This window comes from Cydia pomonella, chromosome 2 (genome assembly GCF_033807575.1).
Source record: "Cydia pomonella isolate Wapato2018A chromosome 2, ilCydPomo1, whole genome shotgun sequence".
NCBI classification, from domain to species: Eukaryota; Metazoa; Arthropoda; class Insecta; order Lepidoptera; family Tortricidae; genus Cydia; species Cydia pomonella.
In genome coordinates this window covers 14,939,181-14,962,735 of record NC_084704.1, presented here as the reverse complement: position 1 = coordinate 14,962,735, position 23,555 = coordinate 14,939,181, and the positions used below count along the sequence as shown (strand labels likewise).

At 35.8% G+C, this 23,555-nt stretch overlaps 1 protein-coding gene across 1 annotated transcript; it reads right to left on the bottom strand.

Annotated features, from left to right (window-relative positions):
• Positions 1–714: 714 nt before the first annotated feature.
• Positions 715–9,605, bottom strand: LOC133534460 (uncharacterized). Its single transcript, XM_061873594.1, has 4 exons — positions 5,905–9,605; positions 5,727–5,804; positions 3,335–3,488; positions 715–2,170 (listed from the first exon to the last, which is right to left on the bottom strand). Exons 1-4 carry the CDS (start codon positions 6,343–6,345, stop codon positions 1,989–1,991), a joined length of 855 nt encoding a protein of 284 aa, XP_061729578.1. The 5' UTR covers positions 6,346–9,605; the 3' UTR covers positions 715–1,988.
• Between the last annotated feature and the right edge of the window lie 13,950 nt (positions 9,606–23,555).

Here is a 23,555-nt window from a genome sequence, read left to right as displayed (position 1 = left end):
TTCTACATATTATTGACGTAGGGTTTGTACCGGTTGCACGTTCTAAGCAAACGAATGTAGGTACAGTTACGGACTTTAATTGTAGAGCCATTTAAGGTTTACATTACATCGGAGATGTCATAGCGTTAGTATTGACAACCAAATTAGCGTGAAACTTAGTATAAGATTAGCATAATTAGTATAATTATATTGTTATACTAATAGTTTAGTAGTAATGCATAGCTTTAGTTAGTGCATATAGGTAGCTTTAGTTTGGTATTAATTAAGCAACAACTATGTAACGCGGTGGCCATTTGCGAGTGACCGCGGGGCATAATTACAATGCTAACTGATGTCACTCCGCGATGGTTTCATTGGCAATGCAGTCGATAATTCGTAATTTACTTTAATTATTGGTATAATTTACTTCAAAATGTTATTACTTATATACGTACTGCCTATGTTATGTGAGAAAGAATAGACGGTTATCAACCTAATATCACAAATATGTCACTTTATACGTTTAAAATTACATCGGCCACAATACAAGCCTACTTATAAATATTATACAATTTTTGCACTACTTACCTTATATTTATTTTAATAGAAACACACACAGCGTTATCCTGGATTTGTCTATTTATCTCGCCTAAAGAATAAGTTCTCTATAAAATAAATGCAGGTAAGTTCACACATATATATAATATATATACATCTTCATAGACATTTAAGGCGTAGTTACAATTGTATATGTAATTAATTAGAATAACCTTAACAAAAATTATATTTTTAATGTACCTTATAAAATAAAAATAAAGGCTACGACAAACACATTGAGATCAAACAAACTATTGTTGACTCAGCATACTTCCCCTTACCTTGATGCTATAGATCAACCCTTCGATACAAACTCTTTTATTATTTGCCTACGCACTAAACGTAATATATCAAAGCTATTTTATTGACATAGAAACCTACCGATAAAGTACACTTTGATGTCAAAACATCAATATTGTTTATCAATTTATAGACCACATTCTAACGAAAGTTGTATGGGTGATATATAAAAATATATTAACCCTATGAAAGTAGCTACGACGAATATTGAGTTGTTCCATGTAATATTTATATGTTTATAATAATAAAGTAATTTAAATTTGGTGTTATACATTCAGTTTTTTTGCCTTGCGTACGTGCAATACATATGACAGTGATTATGTGTGGTAAAATCTCTTTCTGGAAAATTTCAACTAGGTACGAGTACCTTGTTCTCTTCGACGTTTAAATAAGTGGACAGTGGTAACCAAATTTCGCATCAAATAATAAAGTGTATGCAAATTTTTACTAGGTTACCACGGTATTGAATAAGGCCCATTCTAAAAGTAACTACCAGCCCAAACCCTCCTGAAAATGTTAGGAGGTTAACATTTATGAACCTGTACGACTTTGAATTATAAATTTCACATATGTTATGCCAATGCCTATCCGGAAATTTCACTTAGAATCAGAGTTTAAACTAAATTTATTACAATGAATACATATTTAGAATCATTAAAAGCTTTGTTACAATTACAATTGTATAAGTACCTGCACACATTAAGTAACTTTAGCTATTATAAACTGAAATAGATGTCATACGAGTGTATTTTATGGGAGACTAGTTTAAATAGTTTTATGACATAAGTAACTATTGCGGCAATCGAAAACAATATAACTTATTTCCGAGTGCATAATAGATATATGCTATTGGATATGCTCTAATTATCGATTTTAAAATTCATAATCCAGTAGCTGTTGTCTTTATGTTATGCTTCTACTTTATATCCACCCATTATTTGTATATCATAATTTAATTACAATACAGACATATAATTTGGTAGCGATCATGTTTATATTTGATCTATCAAGTGGTTGAATTGGTTTTGTGTTAAATCTCTTTCTGAACGATCTCTACCATGAGCCTTATTTTATTCGTCGAAATGAGGCTTTTACTCGTAATCGGTTACAATCTAGGCAGCATCCTCGAACAGATGCGAGAACTGTATCATGACGATGAGATATGTGGTGCAAAGATGGAATAAGCAGACTGGAAGCGACAGGTCCACTGGAATGAACCGGTACAGCAAGTAGCGACATGGCCGTATCTCGATGTAGTCCAGGAATTCCTTTATTTCCGCTCGGATAGCGTGATCTAGAAGGTGAATGGGACATTTTGAGTTTGCAAATATTTTATTTTATTTTTGAATAAGTACCAACTCAGTTGTCTTTAAAAAACAAACAGGACCGATGAATTCAATTTTGGGAATAATATTTCCTACTTTACCTATAGGTAAGGTCCGACCTAGATCTCAGTCTCGGTCTCGGCATTCTCGGCCAAAAATCGAGCCGAGATCTCGATCTTGGCAAAAATCTCGGCCCATTTTGGCCGAGAGCCAAGGCAATAAGTTATAATTGGTGAATTTGAATTTTCCGCGCACGAGCGCCGGGGTCTATAAGCCACCCGTTGGTTGCATCGCCCGGTTGGTGTGACGTTTTTTGTGATTTTGATTGGTTTCTTAATCACATTTTAAGCCAATTACTTATCAAATACTAAGTGTTGGAATCAGATAGGCGCGGTTGCAAGTAATGACTTGTTCATTTGGGTCTTTTCGTTTTGTGGTTGTTGTTATGAATACCAACAACCTTATATATATATAATGTGTATATTGTTATCGGGATGTAACTTAGATTAACTTGTTGTGAGTGAAAAATGACACTGGATATTTTGATACTAAATATATTTGTGTTAACGGGAAAAAGCAAAGCACAAACCGACCTGTGGCGGATTTTTTGGGTTACAATATAGAACTCTTTATTTTGATTATTGTTATTGTGCCTCTTCTTGTGCACATCCGTACTGAAAAAACCGACCAAATGCATGTCAGTCCACATATAAACACGTACTCATTATTTTTTCGTGCTCTCAAACATATACTCAAACCAGCCTTTAACTAGCAAGTTGCTTGAGCATCACTTTCTATAGGAGTTATAAGATTTAGTCATTTTTTAGTACTTTGGAGGACGATTTCTCCCAATAGGTTGAGTTTGGGCAGCTACGTGTCTGTTATTTTAGACTACTCTATAACATACGAGTATATAAATATAAATCAAATCGGAACCGGACAGTTGGGTACCTTTCCTTGTTAGTCACCATGAGGATGCCGGTAGAGGGACGTAGACGGGGCAAGCCCAAATGGTGATGGCGGGATGACCTGGGCAGCTGGGCAAATCTCTAAATCGGGAGTCGTGGAAATCAAGGAGAGAGGCCTTTGCCCAGCAGTGGTACACTCAATTAGGCTAGGAAAAAAATCCTTACTGTTACGAGTACTATCTTTGTAGTGTTTCAGCAGGAATAGTTTCATTTTGTCAACATGGTCTCGGGTCACCTCGAACACGATTCCCGGTAGACACGGAATTAGAGCCCATTGCGTCGCCTCCAACCCCAGGGCTACCAAGTGAATTATCGGCACCTGAAAATAGCAGTGTGTTTGGAATTTGGACTTTTAGATTATCAATATCAGATCTATGTAAGTCTATGGTCACATCTAAGGAATGAACTACTGAAGTAAATAATACTCGTATTGTCTTTTTGACATTATTGTCTTATTGATTACCGCGATAGGTACTCATGATAATATTAATAAAAATAAAAATACCATAATAATATATAAATAGGATTAAAATTACAAATATTAGAACCCTTCCGTAGATTTAATACCTATTTTATATACTATACACGGAATGGAATGTAAAGGACTTTTTCTTACTTAAAGCTAACTTAGATATTACTAAAGTAAAAAGCATGTAATATGCTAACGAATAAATAAAATTTTATTTTATTTATTTATTATTTACCAAAGGAACATGTAAACCAATTTTCAATACTCATATTATATCCCAATGACATCATACTCGTATTGAGTAAGTCAACTGGGGTATTATCACACTTTGTAATAATGCAAAAAAAAAAACTAAATTTATATATTTTCAAAATTGCGTTCTTGGGGCTTGCGTTAGATATGAGGACATTTGGTATTATTTGAGGGATATTTTACAGAAAAAGATATATTTTGAAAATGATTTTTATTATATTTAAAGAAAAGTGTCTGTAATGTAATGATGAGATATGTTTTTAGAATTGGCTTAAAAGCCCTTTCTTTTGATACCCCACACGATAGGTTTCGGAGCAATTATTTCCCACATAAAAAAGATGACGTCATAACTCTTCTCATATTTTTTCTTTTTTTTTGGTTCTACGGGTGAAATTGATTCAACCTTGATTGGCCTAAAGATCAATCGTATCGATTTTCATACTTTTAACATCATTTGCAGCATTTTACTGACGGGGTGTACCGCTAGGACAAATAAACGCATTCAAGAACGCGAAATAAATCCAAAAAATGTGAAAGCTACATTATTTCCGTAGCCAAATGGCATAAAACGGAACCCTTATAGTTTCGCCATGTCCGTCTGTCTGTCTGTCTGTCTGTCTGTCCGAGGCTTTGCTCCGTGGTCGTTAGTGCTAGAAAGCTGAAATTTGGCATGGATATATAAATCAATAAAGCCGACAAAGTCGTACAATAAAATCTAAATATTTTTTCTTTTAGGGTACCTCCCCTACACGTAAAGTGGGCGTGAAAATTTTTTTTCGGTTCAACCCTAGAGTGTGGGGTATCGTTGGAAAGGTCTTTTAAAACTAATAGGGGTTTTCAAGAAACATTTTTTGATAAAGTGAATAAATATATGGAGATAATCGCTCCGAAAGAAAAAAAATGTGTTCTCTCTGAACCATAGGTCCAAAAAATATGAAAAAAATCGTGGAAGTAGAGCTTAAGAAAGACATTAAATGAAAACTATAGCGGGCATGATCAGTTTAGCTGTTTTTGAGTTATCGCAAAAAGTTTTCCCTTCATAGTAAAAAGACTTATTTTAATTAGGTACTGATTATGCAAATTTGCCTATTTGTTTAACTCAGGTGAAAGGTACCGTTTCATCCCTTGGTTAACAATTTACTATACTTTAAGCTCCAGTTTAGCTTATTGTGACGGAAGAGTAACTACGGAACCCTACACTGAGCGTGGCTCGACATGCTCTTGGCCGGTTTTTTTGTAATATTTTTGTAAAGATATTTGAGTAAAATTTTAGTAAACATAACCTTTAAAAACCTTTTTTGCCTTAATTACTAAACACTTAACAGATTTCTTACATTATTATAGGTAACGAAAATAAATTCAGTAAATTTCCCTTCGGTCGTGTGTTAATTTATCTCCACTGGTTGCGAATTTCCTACTGTTCGCACTTGTATCGCAATGTACGATTATGGCAACTATATAATTAAAAGCATATTTTTACGGCATATATAGCGAAAAATGTATTTTTCATGATTCTTTTGAATACATTTTAGTTCAGTCGTGTGTGATGTGACGCCACGGGCGCGCGCTTTTTGTATGGGGCGTTTTTCTTCGCGGCGCGCGCACTATATTTACTTGCGCAAAAGGGCATATAAAAAGCAGGTTATTAGAAACATTTGAATCTCACGTGAAGTATTTAGAATCGATTGACATCTTCTAAAAAAAAGATATATGAAGCTAACTATCTGTCTGGGCCATTTAACAATAAAATCAACGTACTATTTTTTGTACCGAACTTAATTTCGTGTATGCTTTAAATTACTGACGGCCTACCTTAAGAAAATTTAGGAAACTTACCCCTCTTTTTTGTAGCACAATGATATTGTACAATAGAAGCATTATCTTGGGGAAACTGCAAACTAAGCTCAGCAGGAACTGTAAAAGAAGACAAATGAAATTAACCGCAACAAGAATATAGTGTTGAAAATAATTAACGTTAGTCTCAACATTAGGTACAAAATAATAATGTACTTACGAAAGGATCGACTTGTTTGCTGATGATATTGATAGAGTCAAGAATATCTTCGTAAATGTCCTGGTACAAAAGAAGACTTTTTCTTTTATCTTTTGTGTCAATTACAGGTATAGCAGTATTTTTAAACAATTTCTCCAGTTTCTTCCTTAGAAGGGATACCCTAAATTTGATCATAAAAAACGTTATTAAACGTGGTATTTGGTTTGCGTCGACGGCAATCAAAATGAATCCTGATGTGAAGACGATCACAGGAGATTCATCACAGTTAAGTTTGAATGAAAAGCATACCGCCATTGAATAAAAAAATCTCATAAATATAGCGGTTATAACGAAGAATTGAGTTATTTTCTGTATTCGGTAATAATATGACCCATCAACATGGAGTTTATCATCAATCAATTCAAGGCTCCTTAAAAATTGTGCTCGATTATCAGCTTTCATAATGAGCAGCAATGTTACAGTAGTAATGTATTCAGCAGCTATGTAAACATATGGCGAACGGTCTAGGTATTTGACATAACTTAGTACCAGATATGAAAATCCAATGGACACGGACAAAGCTTAAATTGTAAAAAAAAATCTAGCGAATCTTGATTTGAAAATCGAAAATGGAAAGAAGTTGTAGCCCAAAATAGCAGAAATAAAGTAAGAACTTCTGAAGTACTTATATACTCGAACTGTTTTGTAATCATGAGGGTACACAGCAGTCTGCTTAGTGAAAATTTTGCGTATTTGGTCCGTCATAGCGGCCGGTGCAAAGTTGAGCTTGATACTGAGGATGACTATTGCTGTCTCATATTTATAGGCTATTAACGATGAAAATACTTTATCGTTTAATTTACATTAGTTAGTAAACGTTCACCATCAAGTAGGGTTTAAATATTATATAAGGGTTCAGTATCATATATTGCACTAATTCAGTGGTTTTGTGTATTTTTTATGACATCAGCCGTCTGCAGCAGTAATGTGGCAACGATAACGGTTACATTCGGACCGGACATCGACCACAGCAAAGGTACTGTTATAACGTTACTGCTGCAGCGTTGAGGCGGGCGATATCACTGTAAATTCCCTTGATAAAGTGCCTTAGAGGCCAGTTCAATCAAACGTATTCGTACATTTTGGCATCTATAATAATAGTAATTTTAGTTATCATTGACATCTATACTATCTATAATAATATGTCATTTAGTTACATGCACGTGTAAAATGTAGGTTCAAGAAGCGTTGGTACTACCAACGCTTCTTGAACTTGGTAGCCAGCCAAGCGGTAAAAGCGTGCGACTTTCAACTCGGAGGTCGCATGTTCAAACCCCGGCTCGTACCAATGAGGTTTTCGGAACTTAAGTACGATATATTCATTTGATATTTACCAGTCGCATTTCCGTGAAGGAAAACATCGTGAGAAAACCGGAGTCATCCCGATAACTCCTAGTTTCCCCTCTGGGTTGAATGGTCAGATAGCAGTTACTTTCGTAATAACTAGTGAGAAGAAGAAGTAAAGGTTCGAATTGGCCTCTTGCTGGCGTTGCCGCAATGCTGTCGCAATTATATTATAGTCCTCCTCATCGTTTTTGATGACGGCGATCCTAAATAAACATTATGGACGTTATCTAGTATGAGCCTTAATCTGTCTGGCCAGACCGAACTTGCTCTTAAATAATCTATTGCACGCATGACACTAAAGTTGGCCAGCTGCGTTGAACGTGTATTTACACGTAGGAGAGCTTACATAGGTATCTCTTTCCGTAACTGACGTTTTATGTCTAGGCTAGTGAGGCGGTTATTTTCAAATGTTTTGACACCGCTATGGATGGTAGAACGCCAAGAAGACCTCTTTCCAGCAAGCTCCTCCCAACGCTCAGGGTCGATGGCGTTTGAGCACGTCCTTGTAGCGCAGGTGCTGACCACCGTGCTTCCGCCTACCCACCGCCAACTCAGAGTAGAGAACAGCTTTAGGGAAGCGGTGTCGCAATTAGAACGTTTTTTTCATTACGTATTTTATTAATTAAGGAGATTGACAGCAGCATCGCCCGCGTAATACCTGTAGCGGTAACGCTGCCGAAGTCACCCCCTCCCATCCGAATGTCACCTTTAATTAAAAGGCCTTTAAACAATAAAGCAAAATCTCGCCGCCCGTGATTCTAATTGAAAAAAAAAACACAATTTAAATGGTTCTAATGAAGTAGTTATTAATAATCACAGAAAACGTACGTTTTACGTTTAGTCAGCTTGGAATTGGAAAAAGTTTAAGGATCCCAAAAAACGCACGCGATGTCTTCATCACAATTAGAACTAAATTAAATTGGTGCCGTCGATTATCTAATTATAGAGGAAAGACTCAATATTAACAGTATGTACCTATGCTCAACTAATGTAGCAACGTCGTTTTAATAACTTAATTATGTTTGTATACTTAGTGAATTGAGTGATTTTTATGAATTTATTCTGACCATATTTAAAATCCTTATCTTATTACGTCGACACAATGGCTGCTTGCTATATAATTTTATTTCGGGATATGATAGGTTTTTATGGATGAAATGGCGACAGGTCACGGGAACAATTTGTGACGCCCGGATGTCCCTCCGACTGAAGGGTAAAATTTATAAAACCATCATAAGACCATGGATCAGAGTGTTGGGCCCTAAAAGTGACGGATGAAAAAAGATTGCATGTAGCGGAAATGAGAATGTTAAGATGGATGTGTGGTGTTACAAGAATGGATAGGATAAGGAATGAGTATATAAGAGGAAGTCTGAAAGTTGCACCCATAATAGAAAAAGTAAGAGCGAATCGCCTAGCGTGGTATGGGCATTTGATGCGGAGGGATGAAAGTCATGTGACGAGAAAGGTATTACGAATGAATGTGGAGGGATGGAACGGCAGAGGAAAACCTAGGAAACGGTGGATGGATTGTGTGAGAGATGACATGAAACAAACGCGAGTGAACGATGAGATGACGGGTGACAGAAAGATATGGAAGGATATGCGCCGACCCCAAATGAATGGGATAAGGGCAAGCGAATGATAATATGATAGGTTTTTTCCAAACTAAACATCAATGTTAGGTACCACACACGCTACAATATTAGTGTCTAACAACACCAATTAATTAACCCTCGTTTTATTTTAAGTAACTCAGAGCCTATACTTATTGTTAGTTAATAATGTAAAACTTGTCAATTGACAAACTATATCCACATACCCATACACACACAGGCACCTTGAAATCGAAGTCAAATACGGCTCGGAAAATAATTCATAAAATTTCTGACACTGTCCACCCGCAGGCTATCCTTTCCCTAAATCAGGACAATTTTCCGGTCAGTTGGCTACTTTGAAACGAATACTTTCTTTTGTTGATTTTTCCCCACACACGGCAATTAGTGGCACGGACAAGCCAGTCATGCGGCAAATTACATGTCAAGGATGATGCTGCCATTGTCATGTAATTATACATACTCGTATGTATACACATTGCGACTGTATATGATTATTGTAAATTAGATATAATATATTATTATCATCATCTTCCTCGCGTTGTCCCGGCATTTTGCCACGGCTCATGGGAGCCTGGGGTCCGCTTGACAACTAATCCCAAGATTTGGCGTAGGCACTAGTTTTTGCGAAAGCGACTGCCATCTGACCTTCCAACCCAGAGGGTAAACTAGGCCTTATTGGGATTAGTTTAGTTTCCTCACGATGTTTTCCTTCACCGACAAGCGACTGGTAATAATCAAATGATATTTCGTACATAAGTTCCGAAAAACTGATTGGTTACGAGCCGGGGTTTGAAACCGCGACTTCCGAATTGCAAGTCTTGCCGCCGCTAGGCCACGAGCGCTTCTATATTAGTATTTTATACAATCGTGATATATTAGAGAGCTTGTCAGTCGAGTACCGTGTTTTGGCAACGAAGCTTGCTGAGTTGCCAAAGTGAGGTACGAGATTGAAAAGAATGATTATATCACTATTGTATACAATACTTTTTCTACGAGTCATTAAAATTATACTTTAAACTAATAAAAAGCATACAGGTAAACAAGCCAAAAGTGTACAGCTATTTAAGATACGCGAGCAGCCGCGATACCTTCATACTCGTACGCGCCCCGGCCGCCGGGACCCGGCGGGGTGGTCAACGACACCTTCTCGTAACTCATGAGGCCCTGGTACTTGCTCCTTGCTAAATTCAATTTTTAAACAGCTTTTTCTCGATTTTGCCCACCGTACCGTAGCCTATGGAGACTAACAAACAATGGTAAGCGGCTTTCGTCTATGGATGTTGCTATCTTAAGGGTGTCACATGTGTGTTTATGACCTATGAAGCAATTGTTTCTACTATACAACCTAAAATAAATAAATAATTTGAGCTATCGTTTTGTTTCGTCCTCTTGAACGCGGCGAGCTGTGATTGGTCCATCTAAATCTAAATGAATATTATAATTGAGTTAGGAGCCCATACATGAAATTACCCAATTAAAGTTTGGGATACGAAATCTTAATTCAACCATTACAGTCGACGAGTAGAAAATAGTACATTACGATACAAGTGCGAAAAATAGGAAATTCGAAACGAGTGGCGATAAATTAAAACACGACCGAAGGGAGTGTTTTAAATCGACACGAGTTGCGAATTACCTATTCGCTCATGTATCGTACAACGTTTTACAGTACATATGGTCCTTTAAATGTTCGACACAGTAACGTAATATGCTCATTTTCGCACTAGTGCGGTAAAGTAGCACCATATGTACTGTAAAATATATTATTATTATATTATTGGAAGGTGGATACCTACCCACATCCAGGTACTAATATTCAAAAATACAGTAATAATATTCAAGTTATTTAAATAATACACATTGGTATTTGGCCCGATTCGAACTTTAAGATACGTCAAACATTTCTAAAGATACGATATGGATTAGATATGTCAGTATCAAAAGGACGTTTTTTCAAACAAAAAGTCACTTTTGACACTGACATATCCAATCAATATCGTATCTTTAGGAAATTTTCAACGTATCTTAAAGTTCGAATCGGGCCCATTGAGTTTATAGAGTTTAGTTATCTTTACATAAATGACGTCACAAAGGTTGAAAATGTTGAAATTAATTTCCTGGGTTAGGAACAGTCTGCAAAACCATTTCGGTTTGCAAGAGAGGGATGCACTGACATGACTTCTATAGCTGCATCCTGTTTACGTGTTCATTCAAGTAGTGTAAGAGAATACGTAATTTACGACTACCAGTACCCCTAGTGTAACTAAATTCGATTTCCAAACGTGACGTACGCGTTTGCGTTTAGTCTCATTTTGTATTGGATTTCGAAAGAGCGCGCCAAGCGGGACGTTTTGGAAACTCAAAATCCTATACAAAATGAGACTTAACGCAAACGCGTTCGTCACGTTATGATGTCGATCAAAGTTACACTAGGGGTACTGTACCCTTAGTGTAAATAAATTCGATTTTGAAACGTGACGTACGCGTTTGCGTTTAGTCTCATTTTGTATTGGATTTAGAAAGAGCGCGCCAAGCGGGACGTTTTGGAAACTCAAAATCCTATACAAAATGAGACTTCACGTTATGATGTCGATAAAATTTACACTAGGGGTACTGACCAGCTTACCTATACCTCGCACTTAAACCAGAGTTAAACGTCGGTTAAATTGGAAATGTTTAAAGTGGCTCGGACTGCGGGACGTGGTTAGAATTATAAAGAGTTAAATCTGTGGGTATATTGACTCTTTTAGTACCTATCTTAAATTAAGATCCAATTTAATCTTCTCGTATCGGTTATTGAATTTTTCAGGTTGTGATATTTGTTCATGTAGATTAGTGTAGGATACTCTGTTACCGTGAAATAAAATTATAAAATCTTCAAATTCATACAAAATGTAAAAAAATTAAGTACCTAGCAAATTATTGTGTGAAAGGCATTTTTTTCCACTCATTTACTATTAGATATAGTGCAATGTTATAGCAATCTTTGGCTGACTTATCGTTTAAATCTTCTGTTGTTATGGATACTTTGAGTATACACAATGCTTTCAAAGTCAACAATAACGTGGAAAATAGTTACCGTGTCGTATATTTCCGAGTACTCTTATATGTAAATTATAGTAATGGTATAGTTTTGATTAAATAGGCTGAAAGCATATCCCAACCCCAACTCGGCCTAAAGCAAATACAATGTAACTAAACGGCGTTGACAAATCCACGGCGATATATCAGCGGATAGATGGAGTAATTACGTGCCAAACAAAGGCACGTATGTAAATATAGAGATATTGCCTCGGACAGACGTATGCGAAAATTATACGGCAGCGGCTGCGGTTCTCGTGACTGCATTAGATACTGCCACTGTAACTGTATAAGTAAAACTTTATATGGCATTTATAGTTGTGAATTAGAAGTTTTCATAATGCTCAAAAGGCAGTGATTTGTTAAAAGACAGTTATTATAAAAAGCATACGTAATTGTTTTAAAAAGTGTCATGGATTTGACTAAACCCAACAGGCCACGTTGAATCTGTACCCCTAGTGTAACTTTGATCGACATCATAACGTGACGAACGCGTTTGCGTTAAGTCTCATTTTGTATAGGATTTTGAGGTACCAAAACGTCCCGCTTGGCGCGCTCTTTCGAAATCCAATACAAAATGAGACTAAACGCAAACGCGTACGTCACGTTTGGAAATCGAATTTATTTACACTAGGGGTACAGATTTAGGTACGCAGTTTAGTTGGCACAGTTCGGTTATAGTAAAATGTTAAGCGGTTAGTTATCTTGAAAAAATTATAAAAATACAGTATAATTGTAAAAAGAAAATACTTTGGGCTTGATAAAATTATAAAACTATAACCTCGAGCATGCATAACTATGTTCTAAAGTCCATCTCTATGTATTCTTTGCCTTGGCATTCATTTCACCGTCATCAACGAGAGTAGCGCTCTAAAGGCTGGTCATTAAACAGGGATTTGAAGGGTCGAGTGGACCGAAATAAAGTTAGTCTCGGCACAGTCCATACCCTAATAGACTAGTGGGTCTATTCTATAGTGAGCGAACAGGTAATTAAAGTGAGGGCGATAATCTTCCGTAATGTGAGGATTTAGAAAGGTTTGCCTGTAGTCGAATACAACGGCTTACTTAACGTTACATGATGTCACAGATTATATGAAATAAAAACCAACTTAGAACATTATGCATTTAAGTGTTTCACGAATATATGAGAGTTTCACGAATGATGGGATTTAACTCCCTAGAGGTAAGACGCAGCTCAACACTTCTCACTACAATCTGTAATATCTTACGCGGTGACTCTGACTGTGTCGAGTTAACAACACAAGTAGTGCGTCTGTTTGTCCCAACACCGTCTAGATTTGAGTTTCGGCCTCGTAATCGCTGTCTTTTATCTGTGCCGTGTTCCCGAACTGTGTCGCGCAGGAACGCTCCTTTTGTTCGAGCTTTACGCAGCTTGAATTCACTCCTCGCATCAGCGCCTGAATGTGATGTGTTTGCAAGTAGATGGATGTCAGTGCGTGATGAATGTCTGAGGTTCAGCGAGATGATGGATATTCGTCCCTCCTCTGTGTTATAAGTGTCACCTGTATTCTAATTAGTATTTTGATGTTTCATGTCAACTCTTTCCAATTATACATGTCTAGATTGTCTAGGTTCAATATGTAATTTCACAGTGCTTTAGTCTTAACTGTTATACTGTGTTAATTAAAATGAATAAATAAAATAAAAAAAAATAAAAATGAGAATAAATTTGATAACAATACAAACAGAAAAAAATTATAAAGATAACTTTTTAAATTTTGGTTTTAGCCTAGAACGATTAAAATCTATTTGTTAATTTTACTTAATTTACATGTATTAATAGTGATTTTGTAATATTGTGTTATTTACAGTTTTTAAACATCAATCTTTATTATATAGAATTTTCTCGAAACCTTGCCGAATGATTAATGGCCGCTATCAGCTAGTATCGGACTGCGGAACCCTTTCAGTGGAGACGCCATTGTAAGATTCCTAATTAATGAATCCTTTTGTGCGCGAAACAATGAAGGAAAATATATTAATTGAAGTTTCTATTTTTATTCAGCTTTCGGTAACGTTAAGTTCAAGATCTTTAAACTTATCCGACATATTGGTATGAATGTCACTATCTTTAGTGACTGATATAAAAATAATTAGTTCTTAGTTGAATTATTAGCTTCAAAATTCAAACCGAGAAAATATACTTACCTACTGATGGTTTTTCTGATTGGGTTATGTGTAAGTTATTTTTTAGGGTTCCGTACCCAAAGGGTCAAACGGGACCCTATTACTGAGACACCGCTGTCCGTCCGTCCGGCCGTCCGTCCGTCTGTCACCAGGCTGTATCTCATGAACCGTGATAGTTAGCCAGTTGAAATTTCTACAGATTATGTATTTCTGTTGCCGCTATAACAACAAATACTAAAAACAGAATAAATTAAATATTTCTTTCCAATCTCGAGGTTCTCATCCAATCACCGAAGTTAAGCAACGTCGGGCGGGGTCAGTACTTGGATGGGTGACCGTTTTTATAGATAATGGTACGGAACCCTTCCTGTGCGAGTCCGACTCGCACTTGGCCGGTTTTTTCAGGTTAACCTTTGCACCATAAAATTAAAAATACAATTATAAAAGTAAAGAAAAGTAGTCGCTAACTTGGAGTAGATCATGTACGTGTAGAGATAAGTCTCCACAATATACAACCGAACCTATAAATAAAGGCAGAAGTAAAGTCGTGTAAAAACAAATACAATATCCGAAGCACAGATAAGGCACTTGGTAATGCGGGGCGTGGTTGCCGTCACTTGGTATGATTTATTCGCCCTGCGCTGTTTTGTGCTAATGTTGCCACTCTCAGGTCTCCGCTGGAATAAAAATAAAGAACGAGGTACCTAATATATAATTACTAGAAATGTCTTGAGCAGCTTTTTAATGAACTGCATTGCGGTAATGGACTAAACTTTATTTATTTAAGGAGTCATTTAAAAATAATTGATTAAGATGACATTTGGATGAGGATTGCAGCAGCGTCACTGTTGCATCATTACCACTGCTGCCGTAACGCGGGTCAATTTACTTGAAAAAAAAGGCGTTGAAAACTTTGTCGCATTACTGCTGGGATTGCAATCCGTTACGCATTTTTCATCACACTTGCTCGAAAAAGATCTTATATGCCGGTGTACCAAAGGACAAAGGCCTTTATTGTTCCCTCGGGGATTATGGATTGTGAAACTCCCTAGGAAGTTATAAGCTTATAGCTTTTTTAAAAATTATGTCACTAATTCATACAAACCAGGTAGCGTAAATGAGTTTTACTTTTAAAATACTGACGTTTGTATTTTAAAATATTTTTTTATACTACGTTGGTGGCAAACAAGCATACGGCCCACCTGATGGCAAGTAGTCTCCGTAGCCTATCAGAGGGGTTACATTTGGGTTACCGACCCTAACACTCCGCACCCTCGTTGAGCTCTGGCAACCTTACTCACCGGCAGGAACACAACACTATGAGTAGGGTCTAGTGTTAATATTTTTGTTTGAATTTTTGACATCCCCAGTTTTTGTGTTCTATATAAAGTTATAAAATAAACATGTTTTTTGTGTCTCCTGTAAAGTTGGGTTTTATAACATAGCGGATTTTACAAGCGCAGCGACGTTATGTTTAAATATATTTAATGTGATTAATTTAATAGCCGTATTAAACATTTTTAAATAATTTTCAATCGTGCCTGAATGCCGGATAGATCTGTGCATTCGATGCCTAACCTGAAAAACAGTAAAAATGTAGTATACTGCAGATATTTGTAAATTTAATCCTCCATATTGATGCAGGCGCAGTAACGGTAGCATCACAATGAATAACACTTGAACAGTATAGCACGTTTCGCGTCCAATCAGCCGAGTGCTCATACTTCGTGACAGCTGAGCGATGACGGGTTAATTTCGTATGCTAATATGTAGTAGCCTTGAACAAGTACGCTACTATTGTTTTGTGTCTCGATTAGATTTTTCATGTTTCAATAGATCGTTGCCTCGGTTTTTAATGCATTGTTGTTGTTATGAATAAAATTGATTGCCTCTTACAGGATGAAACAATGTGAAACTAATTTTACGGTGTAAACTCACGTGTTTTTTAGTCACTCGCGTGACATGTTTCGGAGAGCCTAGGTCTCCTTTCATAAGCACTAACAGCGGGAGCAGCGTTCACGACGGCCGTGCTTCGTTCGAGAAATAATCAGCCTGCATTTTTAGCTGTCGACTAAACGGAACAAAGCAGAAATTTCATAAATTTTGCGTCCGGCACCGGCACTACGTAAAGAAGTATGTGACTTTAGACCCCGATAGTTTTTCGGAACATATTTTCAAAATATTATTAAACTCACCACAAGACAAGCTGCACATAATATCTGCTAATAATAATTATAAGAACTACTTTTTATAATAGAGATTGCTAAATTAACATAAACTGATTGAAACAAAAAGTAACGCATTTGCTGTGGATATATAAATAGTAAAGTTTCAGGTGTTAGTTAAAGATTATTTTTTATCTTCCTGTTTTCTGATGCTAAACTATTTTTTTAATCATGTCCGGGAAAAAACTTTTATTAAAATATTAACTATTTGTTTAAAATACAAAGTTACTTATTTATAACTAGCGACCCGCCCGGCTTCGCACGGCTTATTCAAAACCTTAATAAATTATACACACAATTCCTCAAGAATTATTATATTGTTAGCTGAAAACTGCATGAAAATCCGCGGGACTGGAATGAAGACGCGGCGGGGACTTTCGGCCCGATTCGAAGAATGATTAAGACACGTTTAAGATCTTGGAAAGATCTTTAAAAGATCGATAACTAAACGACATGTTAAAATTGACGTTTATTTCGATTCCGCTGTGATCCCCATAAGATCTATTTACGATATTTCAAACGTCTAAGTGACATTGGTTGCCCGAATCGAGCTGATTCTGTCAATTATACGACACACAAACGATATCTAAATGAGAACTTATCTAAACCAGATCTTATCGTTATCGTATCTCATTCTTCGAATCGGGCCGTTTGTTTTATGAGGTGTAGTGATTAAATAAATAAAATGTTACTATAAGAACTTTCAGACCTGAATAATTTAGTTTCAAGGTAAATATGGATCTAGAAACTATAGTAACGATTGCGGAATTTATGAATGCAACCAATTCGAATATTGGGATTATAACTGAATATTGCGGTGTAAATATTTAGATTCTACAGAGTAAATTTAAAATTATAAACAAAATACCTTTCGTAAATACGCGGATAATTTAACTTACAAATAATGTAAAGCACTGATTATCATCCGGTAATTGAGATGTATCGTGCAATAGCATTGATACTGAACGTAATAAATTTAACGGAGGTCAATAAATCAAATTACTGGTACGTTAATTCACGCGTGAATTTATTACTGGTGTTAATATAACTAGCATTAAACCGTGTTGCATTTCGGGAGTCAATGCTACCGAAATCAAACATCAGTGTTTTAGACACACGCGCTGGCATAGGTATGAGTATACGTACCTAGTTGTTCTCAAGAAAATATGCATTTCACATAGAAAGAGCTAAATTAATCATATAAATAATATGAGTGTATACGGAAGTCCAATGGAAATAATGTAGTAGACAAATATGACAGCTTTTGTCGGCATTTGACATCTAACCTAAAAAATGTATGGAGGTTGATTTCACTGAAATATTATAAACTAAGATATATTTTAACATATAAAATAAATGATACATATAAAATATTTAAGTATATAAAGTGTTGATAAGATCATGATTGTCGCCAAACAGTGCGTGACTACGAAGTATTGAAGGTAAATTGGTATGTTAACATTGCATTTAATAAATTTGTGAATATGGAATATAAGGATGTCTTTTTCTTAGCGTGACTATTGTTTTCGTAGCGCTACGCCGCTACGCTGTTTTGTAGCTAAAACTCTTTGTAGCTCGTAGCTCCGATTTATCCGATTCGAACTTTAAGCTAGTGGCGAATCTGGCCGAGGGTTATCTCATTATATGAGGCCTGCATTTACTATTTTTTTTTGCCAAATGGCGAGTTTATGAGTCCAAAAATGAGTTCATACCGATGTGTGCTGGCTTATTAGGCATAAATTAATCAAACACTTTGTTACAAAAAAAGGAATAAACAAATTTGTAATGCGAAAATATTAATTTTATTATTTTTGCTCGACTATGAAGCAAGTATTTTGTAATTCAACACAAGGGGGCTCAAGGGTTACGATGACGAGTACAAAGGGTTACTAGGTCAGGTTGGCGGATGATGCTTTTTAGATCACGGTAAGAACCTTTTGTTGACGTGAACTAATTAATTTGCCCTGTTTTTACAAAGTTACGAGTACAAGTCTATAACTACATACATATATGCATGCTAGTAACTTGACGGTTATAACGCAAAATTTACCAATTTGTTTGTATAATCGGGACAAATTTTATTTCGTCAACATACATTAAAATTGGCTGTGTCCGCGGCAGAATTCCGATTTCAAATTCAAATAATTTAAGAACTCGTTGTGCAAGAGAGACGCAGATTTTTATTATACTTTCGTGAGTGTTACGGAAGATATTAGTGCCAATGAATCGCTGGTCAGCAGAGCAGCATGCACATGCTATTGTGGCGTATGTTACAAACGGCTTTTCATTTAGTAGTGCAAGAGTCCGATTCGGATTTTTATTTTTTGTTCTAAAACTGTTATGGATATCATCTATCAGTTATCGATTGTGACTTTTGTGGTCCATACATTTCAGAGCAAGAAAATATAATCAGAATGGAGCTTTAAGGCGTGAGTTTTTCTTTTAAGTAATCAATATATGCCGAACTCGTGATGCACCGTCAACTAAACTGGTTAAAAGTTGGGTAGAAAATGTGAGTTTCAAAAAAATAATTATCATTCCTCTTTTTGTTGTAAAAATTAATAGTTTTGAGTTTTGGTTTGTATGTTTTAGCTTCTTTAAATCAAATATCGAAATCGGGAATCTACCACGGACACTCTGTATTTATTAACTATATAAAAGCAAAAACTCTTAATAAGTTATGACTTAGCCTTTAATTGACAAAACAAATCAGACCGACCATTACAGACAAGAAAATTACCTATAATAAAGAGGCAAAGTCTTAGGTTGCATGATATTATGATTATGGGTACTTTGAGTATTAAAACTGTGTAATATTAGGTACACTCAGCTGCAAAATTCCATGGGCACTTTATAAATCAATTCCATTCATAATGTGTCCATGCATTTTTACCGCTTTCTGTACCTTCTTTACCTAGCAGCGTACTATATGTGCACAATAAATTCTATATTTTACAGCGCATAGTTTGCCGCCCAGTATATAACCGAAGACTACCATCCTGTCTCACCAAACGCTACCCAGTCACGGGAAATTCGTTGACTTTAAATCACCCCCCGGAGGCCTTGCTGCTTTGCCGAAGCAATTTGATCCTTAAAGCGTTATAAATAAGGCACGGCTGCCATACCTTCGAGAATATCTATAGGAATAAACCACTAGAACAGAGGCGTTTCGTGCAAAATTAACAACTAGTATGGAGCGTCCGTGTGTCGTGATGTACAGTTAGTGCGTACACTGGCGAAATGTTGGCGAGATGTGGTTCTAGAGATTAAGCAGCAGCGGATTGTGACCATTGTCATTGTATATTAGTTAACTATTATCTGCTTGACATAGGCCGTGTTTATGGTGCGCCAACTGCCTTTTATCTTGGATTTTTCTCAGCCATCAACACTAAGAAAATATCGGCTTCCTTCTCGAACTGAGATAGTTCTCAAATTGATTATTTATTTATTTGAATACGCGTTCAGCTAGCGCATTGGTCTGCCAACTGTACATATAATAGATACATTTAGCGGATCAACACCTTCAAGAAACAGATCATAGTCTGTTTATTTAGGGCCTTTCTTAAAAAAAGACATATCAATGTGGTCCATTAAAGGGCGCTCCCTTATAGTTCGCTAACTATTTAAAAATCAGCGCGGCGTTCCTTTGGTCGCACATGCCAATTTTTAATGTTATTTTTAATCCCTTAACACATGTCATAAAAATATTTTGTTTGAATTTGAACTTTAATAGCTGTCAATAGAGTTGAATATTATAACTGCAATATATAGTTGCATATGCGGTAAGGGGTTAATATATGATGAAACATATTTAATTTTTTTGGGTGCCAATAATTAGTAGTAATAGTTTTTTATTGAAAATGTCTGGTGAAGATGAAAGTAAACTGTTAGTAATTATTAATCAAATCACAACTCTAAAACTGTCCTTCATGTCTATCATATTGTTACCTTCCAGAGTATAAACGGACTGTTTTACGGTAACAAAAAAAGTATACCGAAGCAATACCGCTTTTCGGTTATTTTTCATACCACAATATTTCGCTAAGCCCGAGTGCAATGTTCCATTGTCCCAGCGGCAGGGATATTGGAAGAACTGAATAAATATGTCCTTTTTAAAGGCTGCCCTCTTAATTCACCGTTTCGATGGAATGTTCCCCACCGTAACTCACCTGTCTTTGGTTCAATTCAACTTCAATCTCAATTTCAACATTTGGCTTGAAACCACGGGTGATACCCTGGAAATTATTACATAAAAGTCCCTTTAGCTTATGGTATGTAACTAGGCCAATGGTTTACTGTTAATTTATCAATACATTTTAATAAACATTAGATTAGTTTAATTTAATGTGTGCCCTATTACCATTATGTTCGAATAAAAATATTGATTGATCTTTAAATTGTATCTATTTACAATGTTGGGGGCTAATAATAGTTATGAATGTTATGATGGAGATTCAAAACGTTTAAATTTTCTACAGCAAACGCCCTTTAAGGTGAAATATTATGTCCAGTGATATGTGGCAGTTACCTATTTTCTACTATTTTTTTTTAATGAATTCTATGTAATCATCATATTGGGTACATAAAACCATGGAGCAATTCGAACTATATTGAGGAAAAAAAATACTTCAATGTGTCTGGGTTAGCGTTGTTCATAGCTATTGCAAATTTCAAATTTCGATAGCTTAAGTGGTTCTCGAGATAATTACCGATGTGACAGACAGACAGACGGATGGACGGACGGACAAAGTCGCACCATACGGGTTCCTATTGTACCTTTTTGGTACGGAACCCTAAAAAGTCGTTGTAACATAGGTACATGTATAGAAATACTATTGATAATACAATCCTTTAATATACAAATCGTTAGAAACATTTTTTCTTCTACGACAACGATGGTATCGAATAGATCAAGATCTACGTTTTATTAATTTTTTTTACCTATTAAAATATTATTAACGTAATTCTTTATTATTAACTAATCGTCTCAAAATACATTCATTTCAAAATAAGCCTTAAAGGGCAGCCTCAACTAAGGAAGCACTCTACAAATAATAATATTTGTATGATAAAAATACACTAACAGAAATCACGTATCCGTCTGCGGATCTTTTGAAAGTATTATTCGAGAAAATAGAAAGCAAATAGGGCACCTTATCTAAATATTGTCGCTCTGAATAGGTAGCTTCCTCGACAGCACGATACTTTGCTAAATTGGATGCCTTTGTGTATTTTTCCCTCTAAACCGATGGCCAAATACGGCTGATATCAGTGATACACATCTTTTTTTAAATGCCGTGTGTTTGCAAAACTGTATATAATATTTAAGGAATATTTATCTTAATATGTGTAATTAAATAAATGTGACTTAAAACGACCGGGATATAAACCGTGATTACCTGTTATATTGTTCCCGATATTTCGACGCAGTTACATGCATCTTGTTCACGGATTCTTGAAACTAACCGTGAATCATTCAAAACTGTTAAATAAATGTGTAGATTTTATCTCGTGAGATTTTACTAGTTTTCACTAAGACTGCTGTAAATATTGGCTTTGGTACTTCCCAATATTTTTCTGTTTTAAAGTTATTATTTTAGGGTCTAATTAACTGTAAATTAAATTGGTAATACATTCACGAAATAATAACGTTAATTCTAATTGACACTATCCCACAGTTCCGTCCACTGACAATGTTAAATGGCTTGTCAAAGGATTACCGCGTAATTATAGATAACGAAAATGCTATATGCAGGAGGCTAATGAAGCCTTGGTCGTAAATCATAACTGCGGCCATATATTAGCATTGCGTATTGACAGCTACACCGCGACATTTATCAATATCACACTGTTTACTTGGGGATACTTGGAAAGTATATTTCCTTGGTCTTGTAAGGTATGTTTCATTACATAATTCATTTATTTGCAATAGATAGTGTACATGCAGGTTCATACAGGTTTACACATAGGTAGGAATCAACTGCCTCTTCGCATAATAACATGCAAATTAATATGGTCTTAATATATATACACAATTCGTTATTCAAAATTATACTAATAACAAAAATATCATTATAATAAAATGCGCATTACCACCAATAAATACAAATAAAACAAAAGAAAAAATAAAACATATAAAGTATAAAGAAATAAACAATGACTAAACCAAATATTTTATTTTTTATCTCAAGTCATTCTTATATATCCAATGATTTTTACTTTTATTTAAATAATTTTCAATACACTTGCTCAAAACGGCGTTTTTATTCCACCAATTTTTATATATTAAACACGCGTGCTTTTTTCAGTATATTATACCACTCGTGCTTTTTCATTATATTATCCGAGTGAGTTAAGAAGGTTTCCTTACATATTATTAGCAATCAGTTATTGCTAATAATATGTAAGGAAACGGAGCCTTCTTAAAATAGTAGAGTAGATTTTACAACGTGGACTGGCGGGAACCGGCGCCCCGCGCGCCCCCGGGGCCCGCGGCGAGCCGGCCGGAATGCGGCGGCGGGCGGGGGGATCGGCCGGCCGCCGGCGGGGGGGCGAGGGGCGGCAGGCAGTATAACAGATGCAACACTGCATACTAACCGATGTAACAATTAAAAATTAATTAATATGAAAGTTTCTTATTTCCTCGCAAGTGTGTTGAAAAACGTCGTATGAAACGCGTGTGCTATGGTCATTACACACATCGGCTTTCTTATTGCGCGCTCGCTTGCAGCTCGCGCGCACAATATTGCTTCGTGTGTGTCCAACATGACCAACTTAGCATACTTAGCATAGACCTTGTATCATAATGTACTATTATTTATAAAATGCAATCCCAATACAAAAGTGTGCCTAATTTCATCCAAATCAGTTAAGCCCTTTTTGCCTTATTGAGCAACAATTTTCTAAAACCTAAACCTATTTTTCTTGTATAATATTAGAAATACAACAATTGAATAAGCCCACGTGTAGAGAACTATGACTTAGTTACTAAGCAGTTACTTAGACAGGACAAGAAAAACTTAAAAGGTTGATAAAAATATTAAACGTTTTTGCTCCATCGAGAACTTAATTTAAAGAATGAAACCATTGCACTTGTTTAAAAATGACTTAAATAAATTATTAATATCTAAGTGCTATTATTCGTTGCCAGAGTTTTTCGGTGACACTTTAAATTAGCCTGTAAGTAATTGTA